The 20,350-nt window shown below is 41.4% G+C and overlaps 1 protein-coding gene across 1 annotated transcript in view; it reads right to left on the reverse strand.

Annotated features, from left to right (window-relative positions):
- LOC139009254 (protein unc-79 homolog) overlaps positions 1-20,350 on the reverse strand; it is a 224,255-nt gene that overhangs the window by 57,956 nt on the left and 145,949 nt on the right. The window contains 9 exon segments of the mRNA XM_070413424.1: positions 1,134-1,217; positions 3,762-3,878; positions 7,368-7,475; positions 10,771-11,464; positions 11,466-11,989; positions 12,585-12,734; positions 15,209-15,371; positions 15,985-16,167; positions 18,766-19,052. Coding sequence (XP_070269525.1) covers positions 1,134-1,217; positions 3,762-3,878; positions 7,368-7,475; positions 10,771-11,464; positions 11,466-11,989; positions 12,585-12,734; positions 15,209-15,371; positions 15,985-16,167; positions 18,766-19,052 — 2,310 coding nt within the window.

The raw sequence follows: 20,350 nt of genomic DNA on the forward strand, positions 1-20,350 counted from the left end.
TCAGAAAACACATACATAATTACATATTGTTTTGTGTTGAGTCACTCTGCTTTAATTATGTTCAATTTGTAACAATGAAATTGGGGGTCACCACAACATGAGGAACTGTATTAAAGGATCGTGGCATCAGGTTGAGAACCACTGGTAAAGCAAGCACGCATGCACACTCAGTCCCCACACTGCATCAATGGACTCTTCATCTACCGTGAAAGAGCCTCGCCGTCTTTGCTCTCATCACCTCACTCCATGTGTGCTGCTAACTGTGCCACTAGTGTGTGCTGCTAACTGTGCCACTAGGTCACGGACAAGGACCAGAGTTTGCTCGACCACCCTGATTTCTGCTTCTAAAAGCTTTTCCTAAGCCCTTAAATGAGAAGAGTCTACTCTCATCCGATACGGAGACTATAACTGCTACTCAGCGCCATACAAATGTTAGCAACATCTGGAGATAAATATCCCCTCATCCCTAGGGAAAATAAGAGTGAATAGCAGGTCTGCCTGATCTAAGCGGCTAGCTAAGAGATGTGGTCATGATTCATTTTTACTTTTTACAAATGATAGGCTAACCTGCTTTCCAAATTAAAAAAAGAACAAAAGTAATGATTAACTAGCCATGAGATGAATTTTGAAAATACACGTCCTGATGAACTTAGCACAGACTCATTCTCCGCTTGCTCCTAGGAGCAGCACAATGTCAAGAGCGCATTCTGTGCCATTGCAGAGGCTGAAAAGAAGTGACCTCGACATCCTGGCGGGAACACAGAGAAGCTGGACCATGCCCAGAGAAGCAGACTCAGGGTGATATGGAAAACTGACACATATCGGGAGGGATACGAAGGACCCAGGGATGTGTGTTCCAGGACAGACTGAGGAATAAGCAACAGGTGACTACTGAGGGAGACCAGACTTGTTTTGCGTGGTCCCGAGGGTTGGAAAGTCTCTCTGAGGAAGAACTTCCTGTTGGTCATGTTCAGAGACGTCATACATTCCCGCTCCCTGGAGGTGTTTGAGCAAAGGTGGGAGCCACTTCACAGAGCTGCCAAACGAGATTTCCGCACCCGCTGGGTGACTCAGTGATTGACAGATACAGTTTCTTTAGTTCTCACAGCCTGAGATTCTGTGACTCCACTCACCTCTCATTCTCAGTGGCTGTCCCTCCAGGTCAGGGTTTAGGCACATTGGCACGTTACATTGGCGTTTCCCCGGCTGTATCTGTTCTGTGGACAAATAGAGCATCCCAGTCTCAATGTGGTCAACTGAGCACAATTCACAATCCAGAGAATTTAACCAGATCTCTTGGGGCCATGTTTTCAGTCATGGTTATAGTTGATTATTAACATTTACAAGAAACATCCTACTTTTTAGGGCAGGGCTGTTTGGCGTTTCACTACAAATCTGCCCTTCAGGTCTATGAAATGCAATTAATAGCAGCAGAGCATCTAAAACCATCCAAAAATAGTCCAGATTCCACCACTATCACCCCAAAAAGAGCTCAAATCCCATCTCTCTTGATATGAAATGAAAAAATAAAAGGCTAACGTCACAGCCATAAAGAAATGTTTTATGCGATCATTTGGGGTAATGGTCAGAATGATCATACAGAAAACATGTGGAACTGGTAGCAAGGAAATGACAGGCATGTGAGGACTGAGGAACAGGAATAAGGGGGCAGGGGCGGAAATGGGGGAGCGGTGCTTCAGGAACATTGGTTTCATGTGAAAGATGAAGCAAAGAAGTAAGCCAGCTATACGTGGATGGAGGAGACAGGTACTTTGTGAGCGAGCAGTGCATGCTGAGGGGACTCGATCATGCTTTAGGCTGTCTTTCTCGGTGTGTCTACATGACTAGATCTGTTCTTTTGCAGGCTAGTGAGCCACTGAATCAATGTATGTGGTATGACGTACTATGCCTCCTAACACTGAACTACACGTTCATCGACTTTCCTCTGACCTTGGATTTGGGGAGAACTTTTTATGGCATGAACAAAAACAAGAATGTTGTGATTAAAGCTCTAGTTGGACTTGGTGACCAGAGAACCAACTTGGAGGATGGAAAGCCAGCCCAGGGAAACCCGGGTGAAAGAAATTCAGACAGCATGGAAATAGTGAGTATTAACTGAGACACCAGAGTGACATGAACAAGGCGGAAGTTTGCTTGAAAAGTGAAAAATTCAGTTAAATGGGTTATTTGGCATCATGCAGATTTTTTTTAGATTAAAAATTAGATTGGAAATTGAGCTCTATTTGCCTTTTTATCTCTACTGAGTCAAACAAACTGGGTTGTCATTGTAGTCAGAATCTAAAATGGTTAGCTTAGGCTGAGCTACTAGCTATAGAAAACAGTACAATGGTGAACTACTCTCTGGAGCCCACAGGTCAACCGAACAAAAGCTGGACATTTAATTACTAAAGAACTAACCAAACAAAAGCTTTCATTCTCAGTTCCTTACACAGCTTCATCTCAGTAAAGAGAGCAACAAAGTCCTCTTGGTGTGGACAGAAGACCTCGCCCAAACTCTCGAGACTGGCTATCCAATGTCTTCCTCCTGGTCTCCTTGCCTGTCGGCTTTGGGGCATTTCATTACTCACTACCACCTATCAGTAAATGAAAGATAAAACACTAAACCTGCAAAATGTTAACAACCCTTATAAAGGCTAGGAGAACTGAAACTATCTGCTAAATGTAGGATTGAGTATAGTGTGTAGGATTCAGTCATCTAGACCAGCTCTCTTTTTCTTTCTTTCTTTCTTTCTTTATTTTGAAGACTGGGGGGAAATAAGTTGAAATTATGTAACTATTATGGTTTTGAAAAAATAACACTATCTCAAGATTTTGGGCCTGTGGAAATTATAGTTCCTGGTCTTAAGGAAGGATATTAAAATAATTGCATATAACTGTAGCCAGAAAGTACTAGCCAAGATACTAAATTAGCCCAATCCAAGTGTTGGCCCCCAGGTCAGAGTGACAAATCCTGATATTTTCCTGGTGCATGCATATTGCAAAGTGCTTTCACATGTGTAATTTTGTAACCCAAATGACCCATTTAATTAAAAAGAAGAAAAGCAGGCACTCAAAAGAACAGGATTGAGGCCGTAAGTACTGGCTTGAGAAAGTAGTACATGTGCAGAAAAACATGGTAATAAAGTGTAGAAAATGCAGAGGGATCATGTGTAAACCAGACATGTCACGGCAGTCAGTTCTTACTTTAACATTGAGGTTAGATGCACTTCCATCGTATGAGCATGAGGGTGTGTGGCTGCAACCTGGTGCCCTGCTGACTCAGACACACAGCTCACATTCCCAAACCTACTGGCAGATCATGATGTCACTAGGCTGACACTGGCTATTATTATTATTACTATTAACAGTCCCTTATTTGGGTACTTTACAATTTATAAAACCAAGAATATTGGTGATCTGGTATTTCGTTTTGTACTTTTAATTCACATCATGAAATCATAGCGCCATTCCTTCCTTTATGCATTTACATCATTAAACTCCCAGATAGATAACCTAATATCTGGAATCTGGGTCTTAGAGGGGAAAAAAAGAGTTGGATCAACCCAGATGGGAGAACAGGTGGCTCTAGAGTGCTTGGAAAGTTTAAGCAGACTTATTAATTACTTTAAGGGTTTTAAAAAATTATTTGAACCACAGAGCACAAGAGAACATCTATTCCTTAACAAGGGAGCAGAAGGGACCCAGGGAAAGTGGCATTAGCTCATCTGAGAGGTAAAACAAGAAGAAAAAGCTTGACCCACCAGTGTCCCAGTTGCTGATGTTATGGGGGGCGCTAGACTGATGTTCCAGCTGTCGCTTCATTAACTGGCTCATTGTCAGAGCTCCCAGGGATCCCCTTTTCATCTGCCTATACTGAGCTATATGAAGGAAATTAGGAGATGATTACTAGGGGGATAAATCCGCATGGCACGCAAAGGCTCTACACATCCAGATAATTGAGTCTTCATCGGCTATTCGTCACTGTTTGGTAAACTGTATGCTCCTATCCAAATGAAAAACTAAAGCACCACGCTATTCCAGGCGCCTTTCTCCACTCGGCAGAGAAAAACACAGCGCCTACGGGCACTGTCTGTGTCCTGTACATATTTAGTCCAACAACATGATTTTTGTCATTAACTTTTTATTTATATATCTGCCTTGTTCCAAAAAGTATTTAAGACAGATAATTTCACTTTGAATTCATAGTTCAACTTTCTTTAATGGAGCTTGTGCACATATAGTTTCCGTTTCCGTTGTATCTCCTGACGTCCCCATGGTGTGTGCGCGCGTGCGTGTGTGTGTGTGTGTGTGTGTGTGTACACACAGGTATATTTTAGAGTAGGATGACACATATCAACCCCAATTCTTAAAAAGAAATTGAAGCTGATGAGATTATGTTACTTGGAACCAACCAGTAAATACGGTGGTCGTAAAACCAAAGCATGTTGACTCCGAAGTCAATGCTGTTTTCAATCTGCGTATGAGCCTACTATTTGAGAAGTGTGGCTCAGATAGTGTTCCGCAAGTATATTCTAGCACATGTCTTTATCAGGTTAGCTAACATCTTTGTGTCAGAAAGCTGCGGTAACATTTTTATCCTGCAATTGGGCACTGACAAATATGCCACCAATGAAATGTCAAGTTATAAGCATTTCCAAACCAGAAAGAAACAGGAGAAGCACCTCTGCCAGGAGACTGCCAACGAGAAAGCTGCCTGCCAGGGTCCTCTGATCCCTCCCCAGCAACCCCACCCCTCCCGGCCCCGCCCAGCGAGAAAGGCAGCGCACCACCGATGTGCTTTCTCTACAGGATCCCAAAAACCGGGATGTGTGAGAACTTGTGGCCACTCACCCTCTTATAAGGACAATTTCAGAAACTGAAGCTCTGCACGTCATGACCCAGGAGGGGATGGTAGCAACTGGGATGACTGTATGGTCATAGGCAGGTTTCTCAATCATGGTACCAAGGCAGCAGCCTGGTGTGATGTGAAAGCAATCACAATATTGCTTTTCATGTAATTAGCATGCTGTTTGATTCATGGTGGTCATGGCATGCTTAGCTACAAAATAATCAGCTAATAAACTGAAGAAAAGAGAGGGGTGTGATGGGAATTCTTGTGTCTTGGAATCCAGCTTAACTGAATTCATGGAAATGACGATTCGAACTAATATGAAAAATCTCTGATTCTTCTGGTTGGTTGGTAAAACTTACAACTTTATGACTCACTTGAAAAGTACAGCCTCTTTAAAATTCAAAAGCGAAGCTCTTTTAGAAGATTTGAGAAATTTAAAAATTAGCAGCAAAAAAAAAGATGTAAAAACTCTAATGATTGAATAATTTCTCCAATTCCCTGTTTTTAAAGACAACAGAATTCCCTAAGAATAAAAATCCTTAAGAGTTAGCTCAGCGTGTAAGACCCCTGGCATTATGCCTCCAAGAACATATCAGCAAGAACCATCGAATACACACTTTTAGTGAAGAGAAGGAGGAAGGCGGAAATCTAAGGATGCGCTATGCTAAATCTGAAGGGACTTGATTCAGTCATGAATGGGGATTATGATACATTGGCTACATTTATTTTATGATACATTTAAGTAGCACTGAATTCAAACTGACTTAGTCATCCTATCTCAAAGTATACCCAACTTGGAATTCTAACTAAATACACTACCTTTTTTTTTTTCTTCATATGGCTCATGAAAATCAGGAGGAGAAAATACACTTTCATGATTTTAGTAAAAATGGGAATTTTAGCCTAAACGTTGTGGCTCAGTGGTTGAGCATTGAAGCAGGAGTCACAGTTCTACTCCCAGTCAGGGCACATGCCCAGGTTGTGGGCTCGATCCCCAGTAGGGGTGTGCAGGAGGCAGCTGATGAATGATTCTCATCATTGTTGTTTCTATCTCTCTCTCCCTCTTCCTTCCTCTCTGAAATCAATAAAAATAGATTTTTTAAAATGGGCATTTTATCAGGTTATCAAATAGATTTTTTGTGATTAAAAAAAAGAACAACTAGATTCAGAACTAAACATTCTTCTTTGCTACCAAAAGGGAAAATAACAGGCACTTGGAAACTCTTTCTTAGAGTTCCTATCACCTCTATTATAACTGATTGTGAATTATTCTAAGGCAGCACGGTATACTAAGAAGAGCATGAGCTTGAAAAGTCAAACAGACCTGGCACCAATTCCTGTCTCTACCACTTACTAGCTGTGTGACTTCAGACAAGTCATTTAGCCTCTCTGAACCTGTTTCTTAATCTATAAAATGTGGTCAATAACTTCTGCCATGCAATGCTAATGTAAGGCCTGAATAAGACCACAATGTGTGTAAACCACTCGGCACAGTGTCTGGCACATGATAGATGTACATCAGTGCTGCTCTTATCACTAATATGACCATGAACTCCTTGAGGAGAAGGGATGTCTATGTATTCACATCTGATCCCCAGTGCCAAGCACAGTGCCTGCACCCAGCAGACCCTTAATAACTAGTTGCTGAATGAATGAAAGCATGAATGAATGAACGATGAAGATGATGATGTGGTTCCGTACTACCAGTCCAGCATCTAAGTTAAGATCGTTATCTGGTTTTTCAGAATCATCCTCATTTCAAGAGCGTCAGATGAAAATTAACCAGCTCCTCAGACAGAGTCCACATAGAACACAGACGATACCAGCACACGGGACCAGAGTTTGCAGAACTTGCACCTATTTGCATCTGATTCCTGCAGACAATTTCCTATCTAAAGTCTCTTACTTGCCTCCACTGAGCCAGGTGGACACCCTTACCCTCACCTCAGCGGAACTCAAGCTCCTCATGACAAAATCTAGGACCCATCAACTGAAGGCAGTTTCCAAATAGTTGCCTCTTATAGATCTTGTAAAATTTCCAGGCCATTTTTATTTCCTGGTCTAAAGGACTTGATTCCACCATGATGTTGGGAGCATGAGATATCCAATACATCTATTTTATGATAACCCAGATAAAACTTGGTTAATGATGGAGGGAATTCAAACTAAAATGTTCCCTGTAAAATTCCGCCATGAATAATGCTTTCCACTTGTCCCAAAACCCGTTCCATGTTTTATGTTAGGCTTGTAATATGCAATTATTATTTTATTGAATGATGAAATTCAGTGATTATTCCTTAACAAATGAGAATTCTTGGTCCATCAGTAACCATACAGATTTATCAAACACTTGAGATGTTGACAAAGGTGAGCCCGTGCCTCAGGGTCTCTGAGAACATACAGCATATTGTCACCTAGGAAGCTAACACAACATTAAAAAAAGAAAACCAAGTGTGTGAAAATTGAAAATAATGTAGCAGATAATGTTCCAAAATCAATGCAGAAGAAATCTTACTTGATATCGAGGAATGGCTGCTTGTTTCTGGCACACCTGCTTCTAAGGTAGGGGCGGACGAGGATTCTCGTGGCATTTCCAACGTAGAAAGTCCTTTAGTAGAGGGATCTGCAAGCATAAATAGTATTTAAAACTCAGGACACTGATTAAAAACAAATTCTATATAGAACCTTTTCTGTATACTTTCCCCTCTTGCCTAATACACTCATTCTACTTATATACCCATTATATACTGTTATATACTTTCTGACCCTACTAATTACTTTAGTGGAATTACATTCAAAGTTTCATGGAGAACTGCTTTCGTATTACACTCTGCATCTGTAGCTAGGCCTCTCGGAGATCAACGACAGCACAGGGACAAAACTAAGCCTCACATGCTCACACTGCCCGTCCTTGAGCAGGTCTCTTCACCTTCCAGACTGAATTTCTTCTCATCTAACACCTAAACTCGCTTACAGTTCATTCCATCTATATCATTCCACCACTCCACCTTTATCTGGCATTTTCCTATTCATCATTTACATCTCAATTTACACAGAAAACTCCTCCTCCAGGATGTTTTTTGAGACCCCTCCCCCACCCCCCAAATACAAACAAACAAACAAAAAACTGGCTCAGGCAACACTCTTATGTAATTCCAGAGTACCCGGTCCTTAATCTCTCCCTAACCTAAAACACTATCATGTAATTTCCTATTTACTTGTCTGTAACTTTGCTAAACCATATGTAATGTAGGGGCAGAGACTGGATTGAACATGAAATAATATTAACTCAGATTTTATATTTTATTAGTTGAGCAAGAAACAGACTGTGTTGTTTGCTTCTTCTATTTGACAAATGTATCCAAGGTGAAATATTTTCTGTATATGGTATTTTCTTAGTAATCTAATGGGGAAAAGGTACTCCACATTATTCTAACTAAAGATTATCTTTTAAAACCGTTTGAAAAGTTTAATAGTTTATTGTAGCAAGCCTCCTAAAATTTCTTACAAACCTCCCTGCCACCGGAAGCAGCACTAACTATCGGACACAGAGAGCACCTCGGAGTTGCCACTATGTGCTTTCGTGACTCTGTGCTGCAGGTCAGGGATGCCACCCTAAATGGCCTCGAGTCCTTAAGCTTAGTCATGCCTCTGTCTCATCCTTTTCCTATGCTCAATCCTTTCTTCTTGCCACAGAGCAAAACACCATAATATATACAACTTAAGCAAGCAGATGCTATTCTGTTGCTGGATGACCACCAAACTTGCAAAACTGTCAGAAATAAAAGTAAAATAGATCCTAGGTGAGAGCGTGGGTCTCCATCCAACACCCAGCAAGGAAGGCGAGGAGATCTGTACGTCTGTGGGGGTGGGACACTACAGATATAAAATTATATGACTGTACAATATACATTATAATATGTTTAAAGACATTATTGTAATTGTCAGATACTTCCTTCTTATTCTAGGAACAAGTATATTAATATAAAACCAACTTTCTCCTTAGTATCCCGGGGAACAATCTAACATAAGGATGAATAGAGAAAGCAACACACATACACACACAACATACCTGCAACCTATATATCATACACGCCCACCCCACAGACCTTCTATAGTCTCCGATATACCCACCCTGTAGACCTCTACAGCTTCTAGGCAATGCTGTCCTCCATCTACATGCAGAAACTTTCCTGACTCCCAACAATAAAAAGCTACTCCAGTTTCCCTAGAAACCATCGGAAACTTTCTGGTTAGTACCAGGGTCTTTCCCTTCCCCTGCCTGGCTGGAGCATGCCCTTTTTCAAATACCCTAACGTTCACTCAACCAATTTTCACAGAGTACCTTTGAGGTACACAGCTCTGTCCTATGAGGTAGAGAACAGTCAGAAACCTCAGGAAATACCCGGGCAAACAAAAGAGCTGAGCCCGTCCTCAAAGGAGTGGCTTGTGTATGGAGCAGTGGGAGAAGCAGGACTAGAATCAAGGGACTAGGCCCGGCATTGCCACCACCTGGCTGTGTGACCCGCAGCAAGGCCCATCACCTTCTGGTGGGCGCGGGGGCGGGGGGGGGGGGGGGGGGGGTGGGAGGGGCAGGGCCCTCTCACAGAAAGCGAGGTCTCTGAGCTCTCTGCCAGTTCTCAATGCTCTAGAGCAGTGGTTCTCAACCTTCCTAATGCCGCGACCCTTTAATACAGTTCTTCATGTTGTGGTGACCCCCAATTTCATGATTAATCACGAAAACAATATGTAATTATATACATGTTTTCCGATGGTCTTAGGTGACCCCTGTGAAAGAGTCGTTCGACCTCCAAAGGGGTCGAGACCCACAGGTTGAGAATCGCTGCTCTAGAGCCTAGGAATTTAATAAGATAATCAGCCCTGACCAATTCCATTCCTTTTTTTAAAAGATCTGAGTTGGAACATGAGGAAGCGGCCGATCAGTAGCACAGCAATACCACAGCAGACTATGTTTTAGCCGGGCTACCTGCTTGCCACTTTTGCAAGTTATCTTTCTTAGAAACGGTGTTTCCAAGGAAACACAAGAAATGGCCCCTGAGGCAGGAAATCCCTGTGCTGTGACAACTTCACCACCAAGTGGTGTCCACGGATTAGGGTCTCGGTGATAACTGGACTTTTTTGTTGTTGTTGTTCTTGAGGGGACACAATGTCCACCAGATTGCTGATATTGTTCAAAATATATAATCAACTGAAGGCCCTAAATGAGTATACAATCAATTCTTCATTATTCTAAGCATTTTTTGCTTTATGTTAGCCCTTCGTATTTGTTCCTCCTTTTGGACTATATCACAGCTCACTAAAGTACGGGGGGGGGGGGCAAAAAGAGTTCACATTAATGGCTTTTGCTGATTGAGGAAGACTAAAATGATGTTTGGAGTATCTTGATATGAATTAAGCATTGCCTCTGATTGCCAAGGATGGTCAAGAATTGCCTGGAGAGTTTAGAAACAACAGATACGGGAACATTTATGGAGCCAATAAAACCACATCTGAATCCAACATTTCAGCCGGGCAGGAAGGATCTGGAGTGATTATGAAACAATTATAATGTCACTCCCTGACCATATAAGGTTAAGAATTTATGCCCGGCTGGTGTGGCTCAGTGGTTGAGCGCCGACCTATGAACCAGGAAGTCACGGTTCGATTCCCTGTCAGGGCACATGCCTGGGTTGCAGGCTCGATCCCCAGTGGGGGGCGTGCAGGAGGCAGCGAATCAATGATTCTCTCTCATCATTGATGTTTCTATCTCTCTCTCCCTCTCCCTTCCTCTCTGAAATCAATAAAAATACTTTTTTTAAAAAAGAGTAAAAATGTATGCACAGTCAAAGCCAAGAACCTAACCAGTAAGATGCACAAACTTGAATGCAAGGCTGGAAGAAGAAGAGGCAGGAGCTCACCTGGATCCTTCTGTTCTCCCAGTTTGTCCAGAACGTTGAAGGAGATGTCCAGGTACTCTCTCTGGATGGCACTGACTGCAATCTTCCTCTGCTTCCTCTGCCTGGGAACGATCTGAATCTTAAATTCCGACTCCTCGGCTCCCTCCTCTTCGACCTTCCCCTCGGGATTCTGTTCGGTATCGGATTCAGCGCTGGTGTCGGGCTTCTCACTCTCCATTGGACTCTCAGCATCCTCAGGGACTTTGAGGAGGACAGTTTTTGCCCCTGAGCTTGGCATCAGCCCACCCGGCGTCTCTTCTTCGATGCCAGGCTCCAGGGTCTCGTCCAGTGACAAGGCGGGGAGAGCAGATGACTTCTGAAGGAGGTCTCGTTTTTGTTTCAGCGTGAGCGGGCTGCCCCCCGAAAGCTCTTGCAGCTCCCCCGGCCTCGCTAAGTCTTCAGAGGCGGTGGGGTCTTCCAGAGCTATGAAACGGAAGTCCTTGTCCCCTGCTGGCTGATTAGTTCCTGAGTCCTTGGAGGAAAAGCCTTGGGAACAGTCCTCCACACTTACTTGCACAAGAGGAGCTGTGCTCAGGCTGAGGGCCGGGGGGCGGCTGGGGATGGAGGGCGAGGAGGCAGCATTTTTGCCAGCAGCACCATCATTTCCCTGGCCCACCGTCTCCTCTTCGTCGCTCTCTACTATTCGGAGAGGGGGGCAGCGGTTCAAACACGAGGGAGTCGCTGTCAGAGGTGGAGTGCATAGACTGCTTCTCAGGCCCAGAAGCTGAATCGGAGGACAGATCGATCAGATCTAAGTCCTCCTTAGGAGCAGGCTTTCTTGGCGAATCAACTTTGACCTCAAACGTCTCCATGCAGTTCAACCTGACCTCTGGGATCACGGGCCTCCGCCTTTCCTGAAAACCTCCCACGGCGGGGTTCTCGGGGACTTCAGGATTGCTCCGCCTGGTAGCAGAATTCTGTCGGGACCGTCCGTGGTCGTGCTGTTTGTGCGTGACGTAAGCAGCCTGGGCAGGGGGCTTATCTACGTCACACCGGTCTATGCAGGACTTCCTACGGTGCTCATCTAATGTAAACAACAGGGAGTCTGCGTTCCCTATATCAAGAGATTTTTGTTTTAAAGAGCGCAGCTTTTTTTTCTGAATGCTTTCTTCTCTCACACAGTGGAGAATGCTGTCTTGTAATGCACCCGTTTCTCTATATTCAGCCAGCTCTATTTCACCTGATTGAAACAGAAAAAGCTAGTACTATTTTATGGGGAGACTTCACCATTGTTTCTTTTCCCCCCTCATACATGGGCATACAATTGGCATAAATCGTCATCACAATCCCAGCTCCACCAGAAGGCAAAACTGACTTTCTGACCAAGTTTTTGTAAGGTTCAATCTAATTTCAAAAACCAGAAACCCTTGGAATGAGAGAACCCACAATGGCAGTTTAAGATTTATATTTCCAAAATCAGGCTTCAGAAAAATCCCTCAGCTCTGCTCATTTGTACAGGAGAGGGGATCGCTTTGGCTGAGGCTGATCTAGGAAACTGTATTCAAATTGTGTGGAAGAGAAACAAACGTTTTGCAAAAAATCAAATCAAGCAATGGCCCTCTAGCACAGTTATGACGTTAATGAGGTATCTGTCAATTCACATATATATATAAATGTGTGTGTATATATATATATATATACTGTTTATGCATACATATATATAAAATCAACGGTATTAAAATGTGTAGTAACATAATAAAATTAAGGTTTTACCCCAAACAAACAGTAGAGTACAACATTTCTGCATAAAATTACTAAGAGGAAAAAATTCATACTTCTCTGTACATTCATCTCAACCGGCTGATATTTCACCATTTTGCTGCCGCCTATCCTTTTCAATCTTGCAAAAAAAGTTTGAGACTCTTTATTGCAGGGTCCAGTAGGTGTATCATGAATATCAGATTCATCAAAAACACTATCTTCTTCTAATTGGGGAGAGAAAGTCAAAATTACACTTAAGAGGTTATTCTCTCTTAGGCTGTGTCTACACAAGCATTCCAATGAAAACATTACATAGAGCCAAGTCTGGGGTGGTTTCTACGCCAGCCCACGTCTAGCCATGGCTTGTATTTCATCCAGGCATCAAATCATCCATATGTTGAACAGAGCAACCTGTTATACAAGGTTGCCCCTCATTTCCCAGGTGACAAATTGGCAGCATTTTCAAGAGAGACATTTCAATGTTCCAATAGAGCCTCATGCAGAAGCTTTCCCAATGCACTGAAAACCAGATAGTACATAGGTGTCAGGAGTCTGGGATACTGCTTGACCTCCCTGCCTTGGGTGAATTTTCAGGCTAATTTAGCAAAAGAAAATTAAGCAAAATGAGTGGTTCTCACTCTTTCCAAAAATATATGCCTTCTTGGGATTTGAGAACTGGCATAGACACAGCCTAACAGTACATGCACCTTATACTTTGTGAATGCAAAATACTGTACTCTACATTTGGTAATGACACACACAACACACAGAAAAAGCTTAGAAAAGCCACTGGCCGTCTTAAAAGCTCCACAAATGATTATGGGCTGAAAGAGTAAACAAAGGAAAAAGAAAACAGAAAGAAACATTTCCCCCTAGTAAAGACTCTTCTCTGAGGAGTTTGTCATGTGTAACTACAGTGACTCCCAGGAAGAATCTTTGGCTCATCAGCCTGAGGCCCCCTCAATAAATTGGTCACTAGAATGCCTGTCAAGCGTTTTTCTATGTCTTCTTCTGTCCCCATTTGGCCAATTTTAAATCAAAGAGAAACACAAAAATGAATTAATAAGGAAAGGGTTGCTATGTTGCACCCCATAAAGTTCACTTAATTTCAAATGTCCTTCCATGCTTTGGAAAGGCCAAAGCCATGTTCAAAGCAGCAAGAGAAAAGGCTACAAAAGTGCACTTAGTACCAGGATAAATGGAATCAACCTACTGTTGGAGCTGAATATCACTGAAATCACAGCATTTGGCCTATATCGACGTCTACCTATGTGACAAAATGAGGCTCAGGTGCGATTAAGGTTATTTAAGCTTTCTTGATCATAAGGATAGTACAAATACAGAGTTAAGTTTTGATCCTGTCCTCATACTCAAGAGTCTATAAGTAAGTGAAATTTGAAGCAGTAGATGTTAGATAAACCAAGAATAGTGATCCTTTTTGTCAAATAAAAAAAATAAATGTTAACCATTAAAATGGGTACAAAACTACCAGTGAACTTCCACAAAGTTGAGAAAGCCTATCAAACTCCTGTGTCTTGAGAAGAGGCAACAGTGACCTGTTTTATTTTCTTTATTTCCTTTATAAAAACATACTCCTTTTAAAATGCAGGCTTTTGAGGAAAGAGTTATGCAATTGCCATTATATAGCTGCGAAATAATTCTCAATTATACTGAATAATCGAGAAGAAAGGCTTCAGGATGGCATCTCCCATCTAGAAAGGGTCACCTGGGACTGGCCCAAACACTGAGCCCACATTGAGGACATCCCTAGTGTAACTGGATCCACCCAATTTCCCAGAAACTAGGACCTAAACTGGTAAATAAGATATTCTTCAGAAAGGGTCTGATGGATACCAGAGCTAAATAACTTAGGACTCTGAGATCCATCTGTAGCCAACCTAAACTCAGACCTTGCAGCAATAAACCAATAATGGAACGCTGTCTCCAACCCATCCTAATGAGATATTTTCAGAGCAGTCAACCAAGTCAGACTCCATTAACACCGCTCTATAACACACCAAAGGGTCGGGGGACACTTGGCTTTCTCCCAGGATTGGATTAGATGATGTCACCTTTTACAAGTCTAGTCACCCCGTGACAGGCACTAAAGATAAACACCTTGGTTCTTCAGGCTATAATTTTACTCTAGAGTTTTATTCTACTCCTTTGTGGAAAAGCTATCAATATAAAAAGTCAATATCGGAGATAATGTAAACCTATGCAGCAAAAGTATTTCATTCCAGTTGCCTTAAATCAATTCTTATTGAATAAGGTGGCTACAAAAAGCATGTCAGCAAATGCAGACTCCATTCAAATCTGTGAGCGCAAAGTTCTGGAGCAAACAAGAGACCGACAAAATTACATGCCTCTACTAAGAATTACCTCACAGCCCAAAGCAAGGTGTTTCCGTCACGTAGGAAAAGGCCCATAAAGGTCTCTTAACCAAACAGCAGACAATCTTTACCAAACACTATTTCTTATGAAATGGATTTCAGAAGCACATTAATTATTTCTCTTTCATTTTAAAAATTAAGGCAGCAACATCATGGGACAGTTGGAAAATTAATGAAGCAGTAAGTGATTGTTTGACTCCAGAATGACACCTGAGGGCCCCCTTCTGTCTCCTAAGAGAAACACTGTCCAGGATGTTTTACGTATTCAAACTCAGTTTAGGATAGAATTGAGATGCGTGAAGTACCTTTTTCTTTCTCGCTGTATCTGCTGATGTTACTGTTGTCACTGTACAAAGGGCCCGCCGTGGCATGGGGCTTGCAGCTATGATACTGTGCATTGAGTGTATTGACTGTTATGTGAATCAGGTGCAGCAGGACCTTGCTGATGTCACAGTCCCGATATGGATACTGCACAACAAAACAAAGGGAGAAATATATAAATGGTTATTTCGAAGGGTAAGTTTTCCACTTGATCTTGCTAGATAGTTTCCTCAGCATTTGGGGGGCGGGGGGGGGATAAAAAGAAAAATATAGATAGGCAAAAACATAAATCCTTATCATGCATGCCCTTATTCCCTGTCTCTTGCACTGAACCACAAACGGCAATGCATGCCAGTTCCCAGTTACAATTCTTTTCAACAAAATTATTTGCCATAAACATTTGGTCTATGAATACAATTTTAAATATTTTCCTTGTTTTCTGACATAAAATTAATATATATTAATTAGAATCTAATTATTAGATAAAATAGGAGATTCTGGTCAGAAATAGAGGTGGTTGATCGAAGTCCTACAATTCATCTTTTTTCATTTTAAACATTTTCAAGAGAAGACACTGACATGGCCTCCATTTCTAGTTCCATTCCAATAGCTCTTTGCTTCTCAGCACTAATTGTACCTGACAATTCTTCTTCTGAAGGTCAAATGATTGTCCTACAACATTTTCAACATAGGTCTCTTAAGTGTTCTCCTCACTAAGAGAATCATTCCACCCAAAAAAGAAGTAACTGCAGCAATTCACCTTGTACAGGATGACAAGCAAGGCCTTCAACCACATCTGCCGGATGTGAGGTTTTAGGGACCAGAGGGAACAACGAGGTGGCTGTTGGAAATAATGCCGTAGTTGAGGACAAGAGCAGTATTTGAGCACCTGAACCACCAAGGGGAGAAGGTGTTTTCCCAAATTAATGTTATAGTCCATAACCTGAAATAGGAAAGAAATTAATAACTGAAGGAAAACTATAAAGAACACTTACAAGCCAAAAGGAAAAATTTGAACCATCGAACACAGGCAAAATATTTAACAGGCATCTCACAAAATATTAATAGTGATGGCCACTACGCATAAAGGAGGAAAGTCCAACCTCACAGGAAATTTTTTTAAACCTCGTCTATTAAAATAGTTTTAATCTACTCAATTATCTAATAATCTAATTTATCTATTAAAATAAAATTGTATCTATTAAAATGTCCTATTAAACTGCTAAGTGGAATAAAACTTAGAATCAATCAAAACACCTAGTATGGGAAATCATGTGGAGAAATGGACATTCTCAGACACAGTATATTAACCTTTCTGGAAACAGTATATCACTCAATACAACCTTTCAAGAGAGCAATTTAACAACATGTATTCAGAAGTAAAAAAAGCACATAGCCTCTAGCACAACAATTAAATATATCCTAAGGAAATAATCAGAGAAGTGTTCCAAGATGTATGCATAAAAATAGTCAGCATTATAGCCAGTCCCAGCTGGACACAAACCTACATCTCCAACACTATGGGACTAGTTAATAAAAGATTGTTTTTATGACAGCAGACTACTACATAGACATTAATAGGATATGATACAAACTTATATACATTATATGAACTCTGTAATATATTTTACATTTCGAAAGTTTACACATACAGCCCTGGCCAGTGTGGCTAAGTTGGTAGAGCATCGTGTTATGCACAGGGAGGCCACCAGTTCAATTCTGGGTCTGGGTCAGGGCACATGTGGGCTCGATCCCCAGTAGGGGAGGCATGCAAGAGGCAGCCGATTGATGTTTCTCTCTCACATCAATGTTTCTCTCTCTTTCTCTCTCTCTCTCCCTTTCCCTTCTTCTCTCTCTAAAATCAATAAAAACATATTTTTAAAGGATAGACATACATATATTAATATGTATAACATGATCTTATTGTTATTAAAATGTGCATGTATATACATACATATATATACATATACACATATATGTATGTATGCATGTATGTATGTATATGATATATACATGCATATATGTGTGTAAATTTGGAGCCAGTGATAATACCAAAATGTTAGTTATTTGTCATGGGTTTTTTTGAGATTTGTATTTTACCTTATTGGTTATATTTCTAAAATGAATATGTATAACATGGATTTAGAAAGGGAAAAGCAGGGGAGGGAAGGAAGGAGGGAGAGAGGGGAAAAAGAAGGGAGAGCTTGGTGGCTGAAATGGTGCACTCTCCTTCAACACAGACAGCTGAGTTAGTGGTGGTCCATCTAATTATCAGCATCAGCAAGAGACAACTACATACCTACTGCTCCCACTATGCTTATTTGTGTTCATTATTTTACAATCTATTTGAGTTCATTGATAACAGCTACCATCACTGAGTTCCTAGCATGAGAGAGGCACTGAGCAAGGTGCTTTGCAATATGTTGTCTCTAATCTTTCAAAAAAAAGTCTGTTACCAACTGGCAAACAAGCAGAAGATGCCTAAGGCCATAGAGGTAGTAACAGTGGCAGAGCTGAAATTCATGTCCATTATTCCCCAAGTCCTATACCCTTTGCAGACTGTGCAGTCATTCTGGAGAGTCATATTTGTAGCACTGGTCAAATCAGGCACACAAGATACCCCCCACAGTCCCTTAATTCTGCTCTTGGATCATATCTCAAAGGAATTCCCACATTAGTGGATAAGGTGCATGTACAAGGATGTCCATTGCTGAGCGGTTTGGGGTAGGAAGGAGTTGGGAGCAATATGAGTGTCCATCATGGGGGAATGGATAGGTAAAGCATGGCAGATGTACACCATGGCATATGGTACAGCAGTTAGAAACAGCAAACATGGAATAGCCAATAATGGTGATGTGACATGAAGTAAGTTGTATGATTAATTCAACCTTCCACTTGAAGCCAAAAAGGAAAAAGATTTTTTAAAAAGTAAAAGAAGTATGATGATTATCAGAGGGAAAGGGGGTTGGAGAGGTATAATAGGATAAAGGGGGATAAATGGTGATGGAAGGAGACTTGACTTGGGGTGGTAAACACACAGTACAATTATACAGATGATGTACTATAGAATTGTACACCTGAAACCTATATAATTTTGTTAACCAGTGTCACCCCAATAAATTCGATAATTTTAAAAGGAAAAGAGAAAAAAACACCCACAAATAAAGATCCCACACTGCCTTATTGTTCACTGGGTAGAGTTTTAGGTTAGAATGATGAAAAAGTTCTGGAGATGGATAGTGGTGGTGGTTACATAACTAAGTGAATGTACTTAATGACACAGAATTGTACACTTAAAAATGGCTAAAATGGTAAATTCATGTTATATAGATTTTACACTACCTCTCCAAAAAAAATCCCAAACTCCCTTTATGACATTAGGTGGCTGAATCTTACTCATCTGTATATTCCCCTCACAGACTCCTAAGAAAGTAATTTGTACAAACTTTTACACTCAACTCATGTTGGCTACACGGACTTAATTACTTGTTTCTCCTGAACGTCCAAGGGCATGGCTCCCAAAGGCTGTGATTGCACTTACCTGGGCAATTCCCGCAATAAACGCATTAAAGCACGTCGACAGGCGCATTTTCTGAGGTGCTATCATAAAGCAGCCTTCCTGCTGGTCGTAGCCGAGTAAGACGTACAGGTGCCGCTTGACCGTGTTGAAGGCCTTCGCACTGCTGATGTCTGACTCTGCGCTGCTCTCATCCTTGGCCATGAACTTCATGAGCACTGTAATCAGCTGGTGCACGGTCTGGTGGTCGATCCCAGCGTCTTCTGGGAGCAGGTCCTTGATGGTGTTGTCATTCTCAGGGGATTGTTGTCCTGTCGGTACAAGGAAGGCCATCAGTGGGTGGCTCCTCCACACAGAACTTGACACTAAAACCTCCCTTCATGCATAAAGCACATTCTTCTGCCATTAAATATTTTTATCTTTTGGAAAAACTTAAAGGCACAATACGGCCTACTAAGCAAAGCATTAGTCCAAGGGTAGAAGTTAGTGTGTCCATCTACAACCAAGTAATTGGGGAATAATAAAGGAATTTGAAATAAAAATGGACATTGCAAAGCTAACTTCTCTTCAAACAGTAAGACAAACACCCACAAATAAACTTCATCTAGTGGCAAAGTTTTATCCTCAGTGATAAAGAGAAGTTCCCCTTCCATTTGTAAAATCAGCATGTAAGAATAACCAATAATAATAATAATATTCTAAAACCCACTGAGCACAAAGACATCCACTGGGTTATTTTGTTTAAATTATTATCTCAATTCAGTTATGTTCATAAATCAGCTGGTGGGGGAAAAAAGTTTTCTTTTTCAAATCCTGAGATATTAGCAATGTGTGGTCTCTCAATAATATAGTAAAAATTAAATAACAAATTATAAGCCCTGCTGAATGTAATGAGAAACATACAGGAAGGGAGGGAGGGCCACAGACAGAAAGAAGCGTGAACTTTTTTAAAAGCGGGGGGGGGGGGGGGGGGGGGAGTCACATGAAGGTGAGCTGAAAGTTCACATGGAAAGAAAAAAAGAATACCTTTGCCCTTGACTTATTCTTAACCCTACAAAAAATTATGATGAGCAGCTCCCTGACAGTGACTTTCTCTGTTATTTTTCAGAGTCAGAAATTAGACCCTGTCTCCTTTGTTTTTCTGCCTCTTCTGATCTGGTTTCGTTTAGGACTTTGGGGGAAGGAAAAGTGAGATGTGTTTTTCCATGTTTCTCTGTAGGGGCTATTCTTGTCCTTCCTTTGACAAGTTGCATCAGAATTGCTAAATTGGAAGCCATTTTAGCCTGGTGGGTTAGGTAGGCACACCCTCATTCTCATCTCTCATCCTGCAAAGAACAGTTCTGCTAAATGATGACAAGCTTTGCTACAAATCATTATAAACCAAAGCTTGACCATGTTTATTTTATGATGATGGTATTAAGGAAATAACAAAAAAAAAGTAGGTGATTTATACCCATTAACTTAACCAATTCGGCAAAACCTCAGTCTTCCAGGACACAGCCAAGAGAAGTGAGATCGATGAAACATTTCTGGAGACTGTGGAAATTAACTGCCTCAAGCCCAAACCCTTTTCTCTTCAGCAGTGGCATGAAAGTAATGTCAAGTTCAG

The sequence above is a fragment of the Myotis yumanensis genome, unplaced genomic scaffold (assembly GCF_028538775.1).
Source record: "Myotis yumanensis isolate MYYU_CA2020_CCGP unplaced genomic scaffold, mMyoYum1.0.hap1 SCAF_1, whole genome shotgun sequence".
Taxonomy (NCBI): Eukaryota; Metazoa; Chordata; class Mammalia; order Chiroptera; family Vespertilionidae; genus Myotis; species Myotis yumanensis.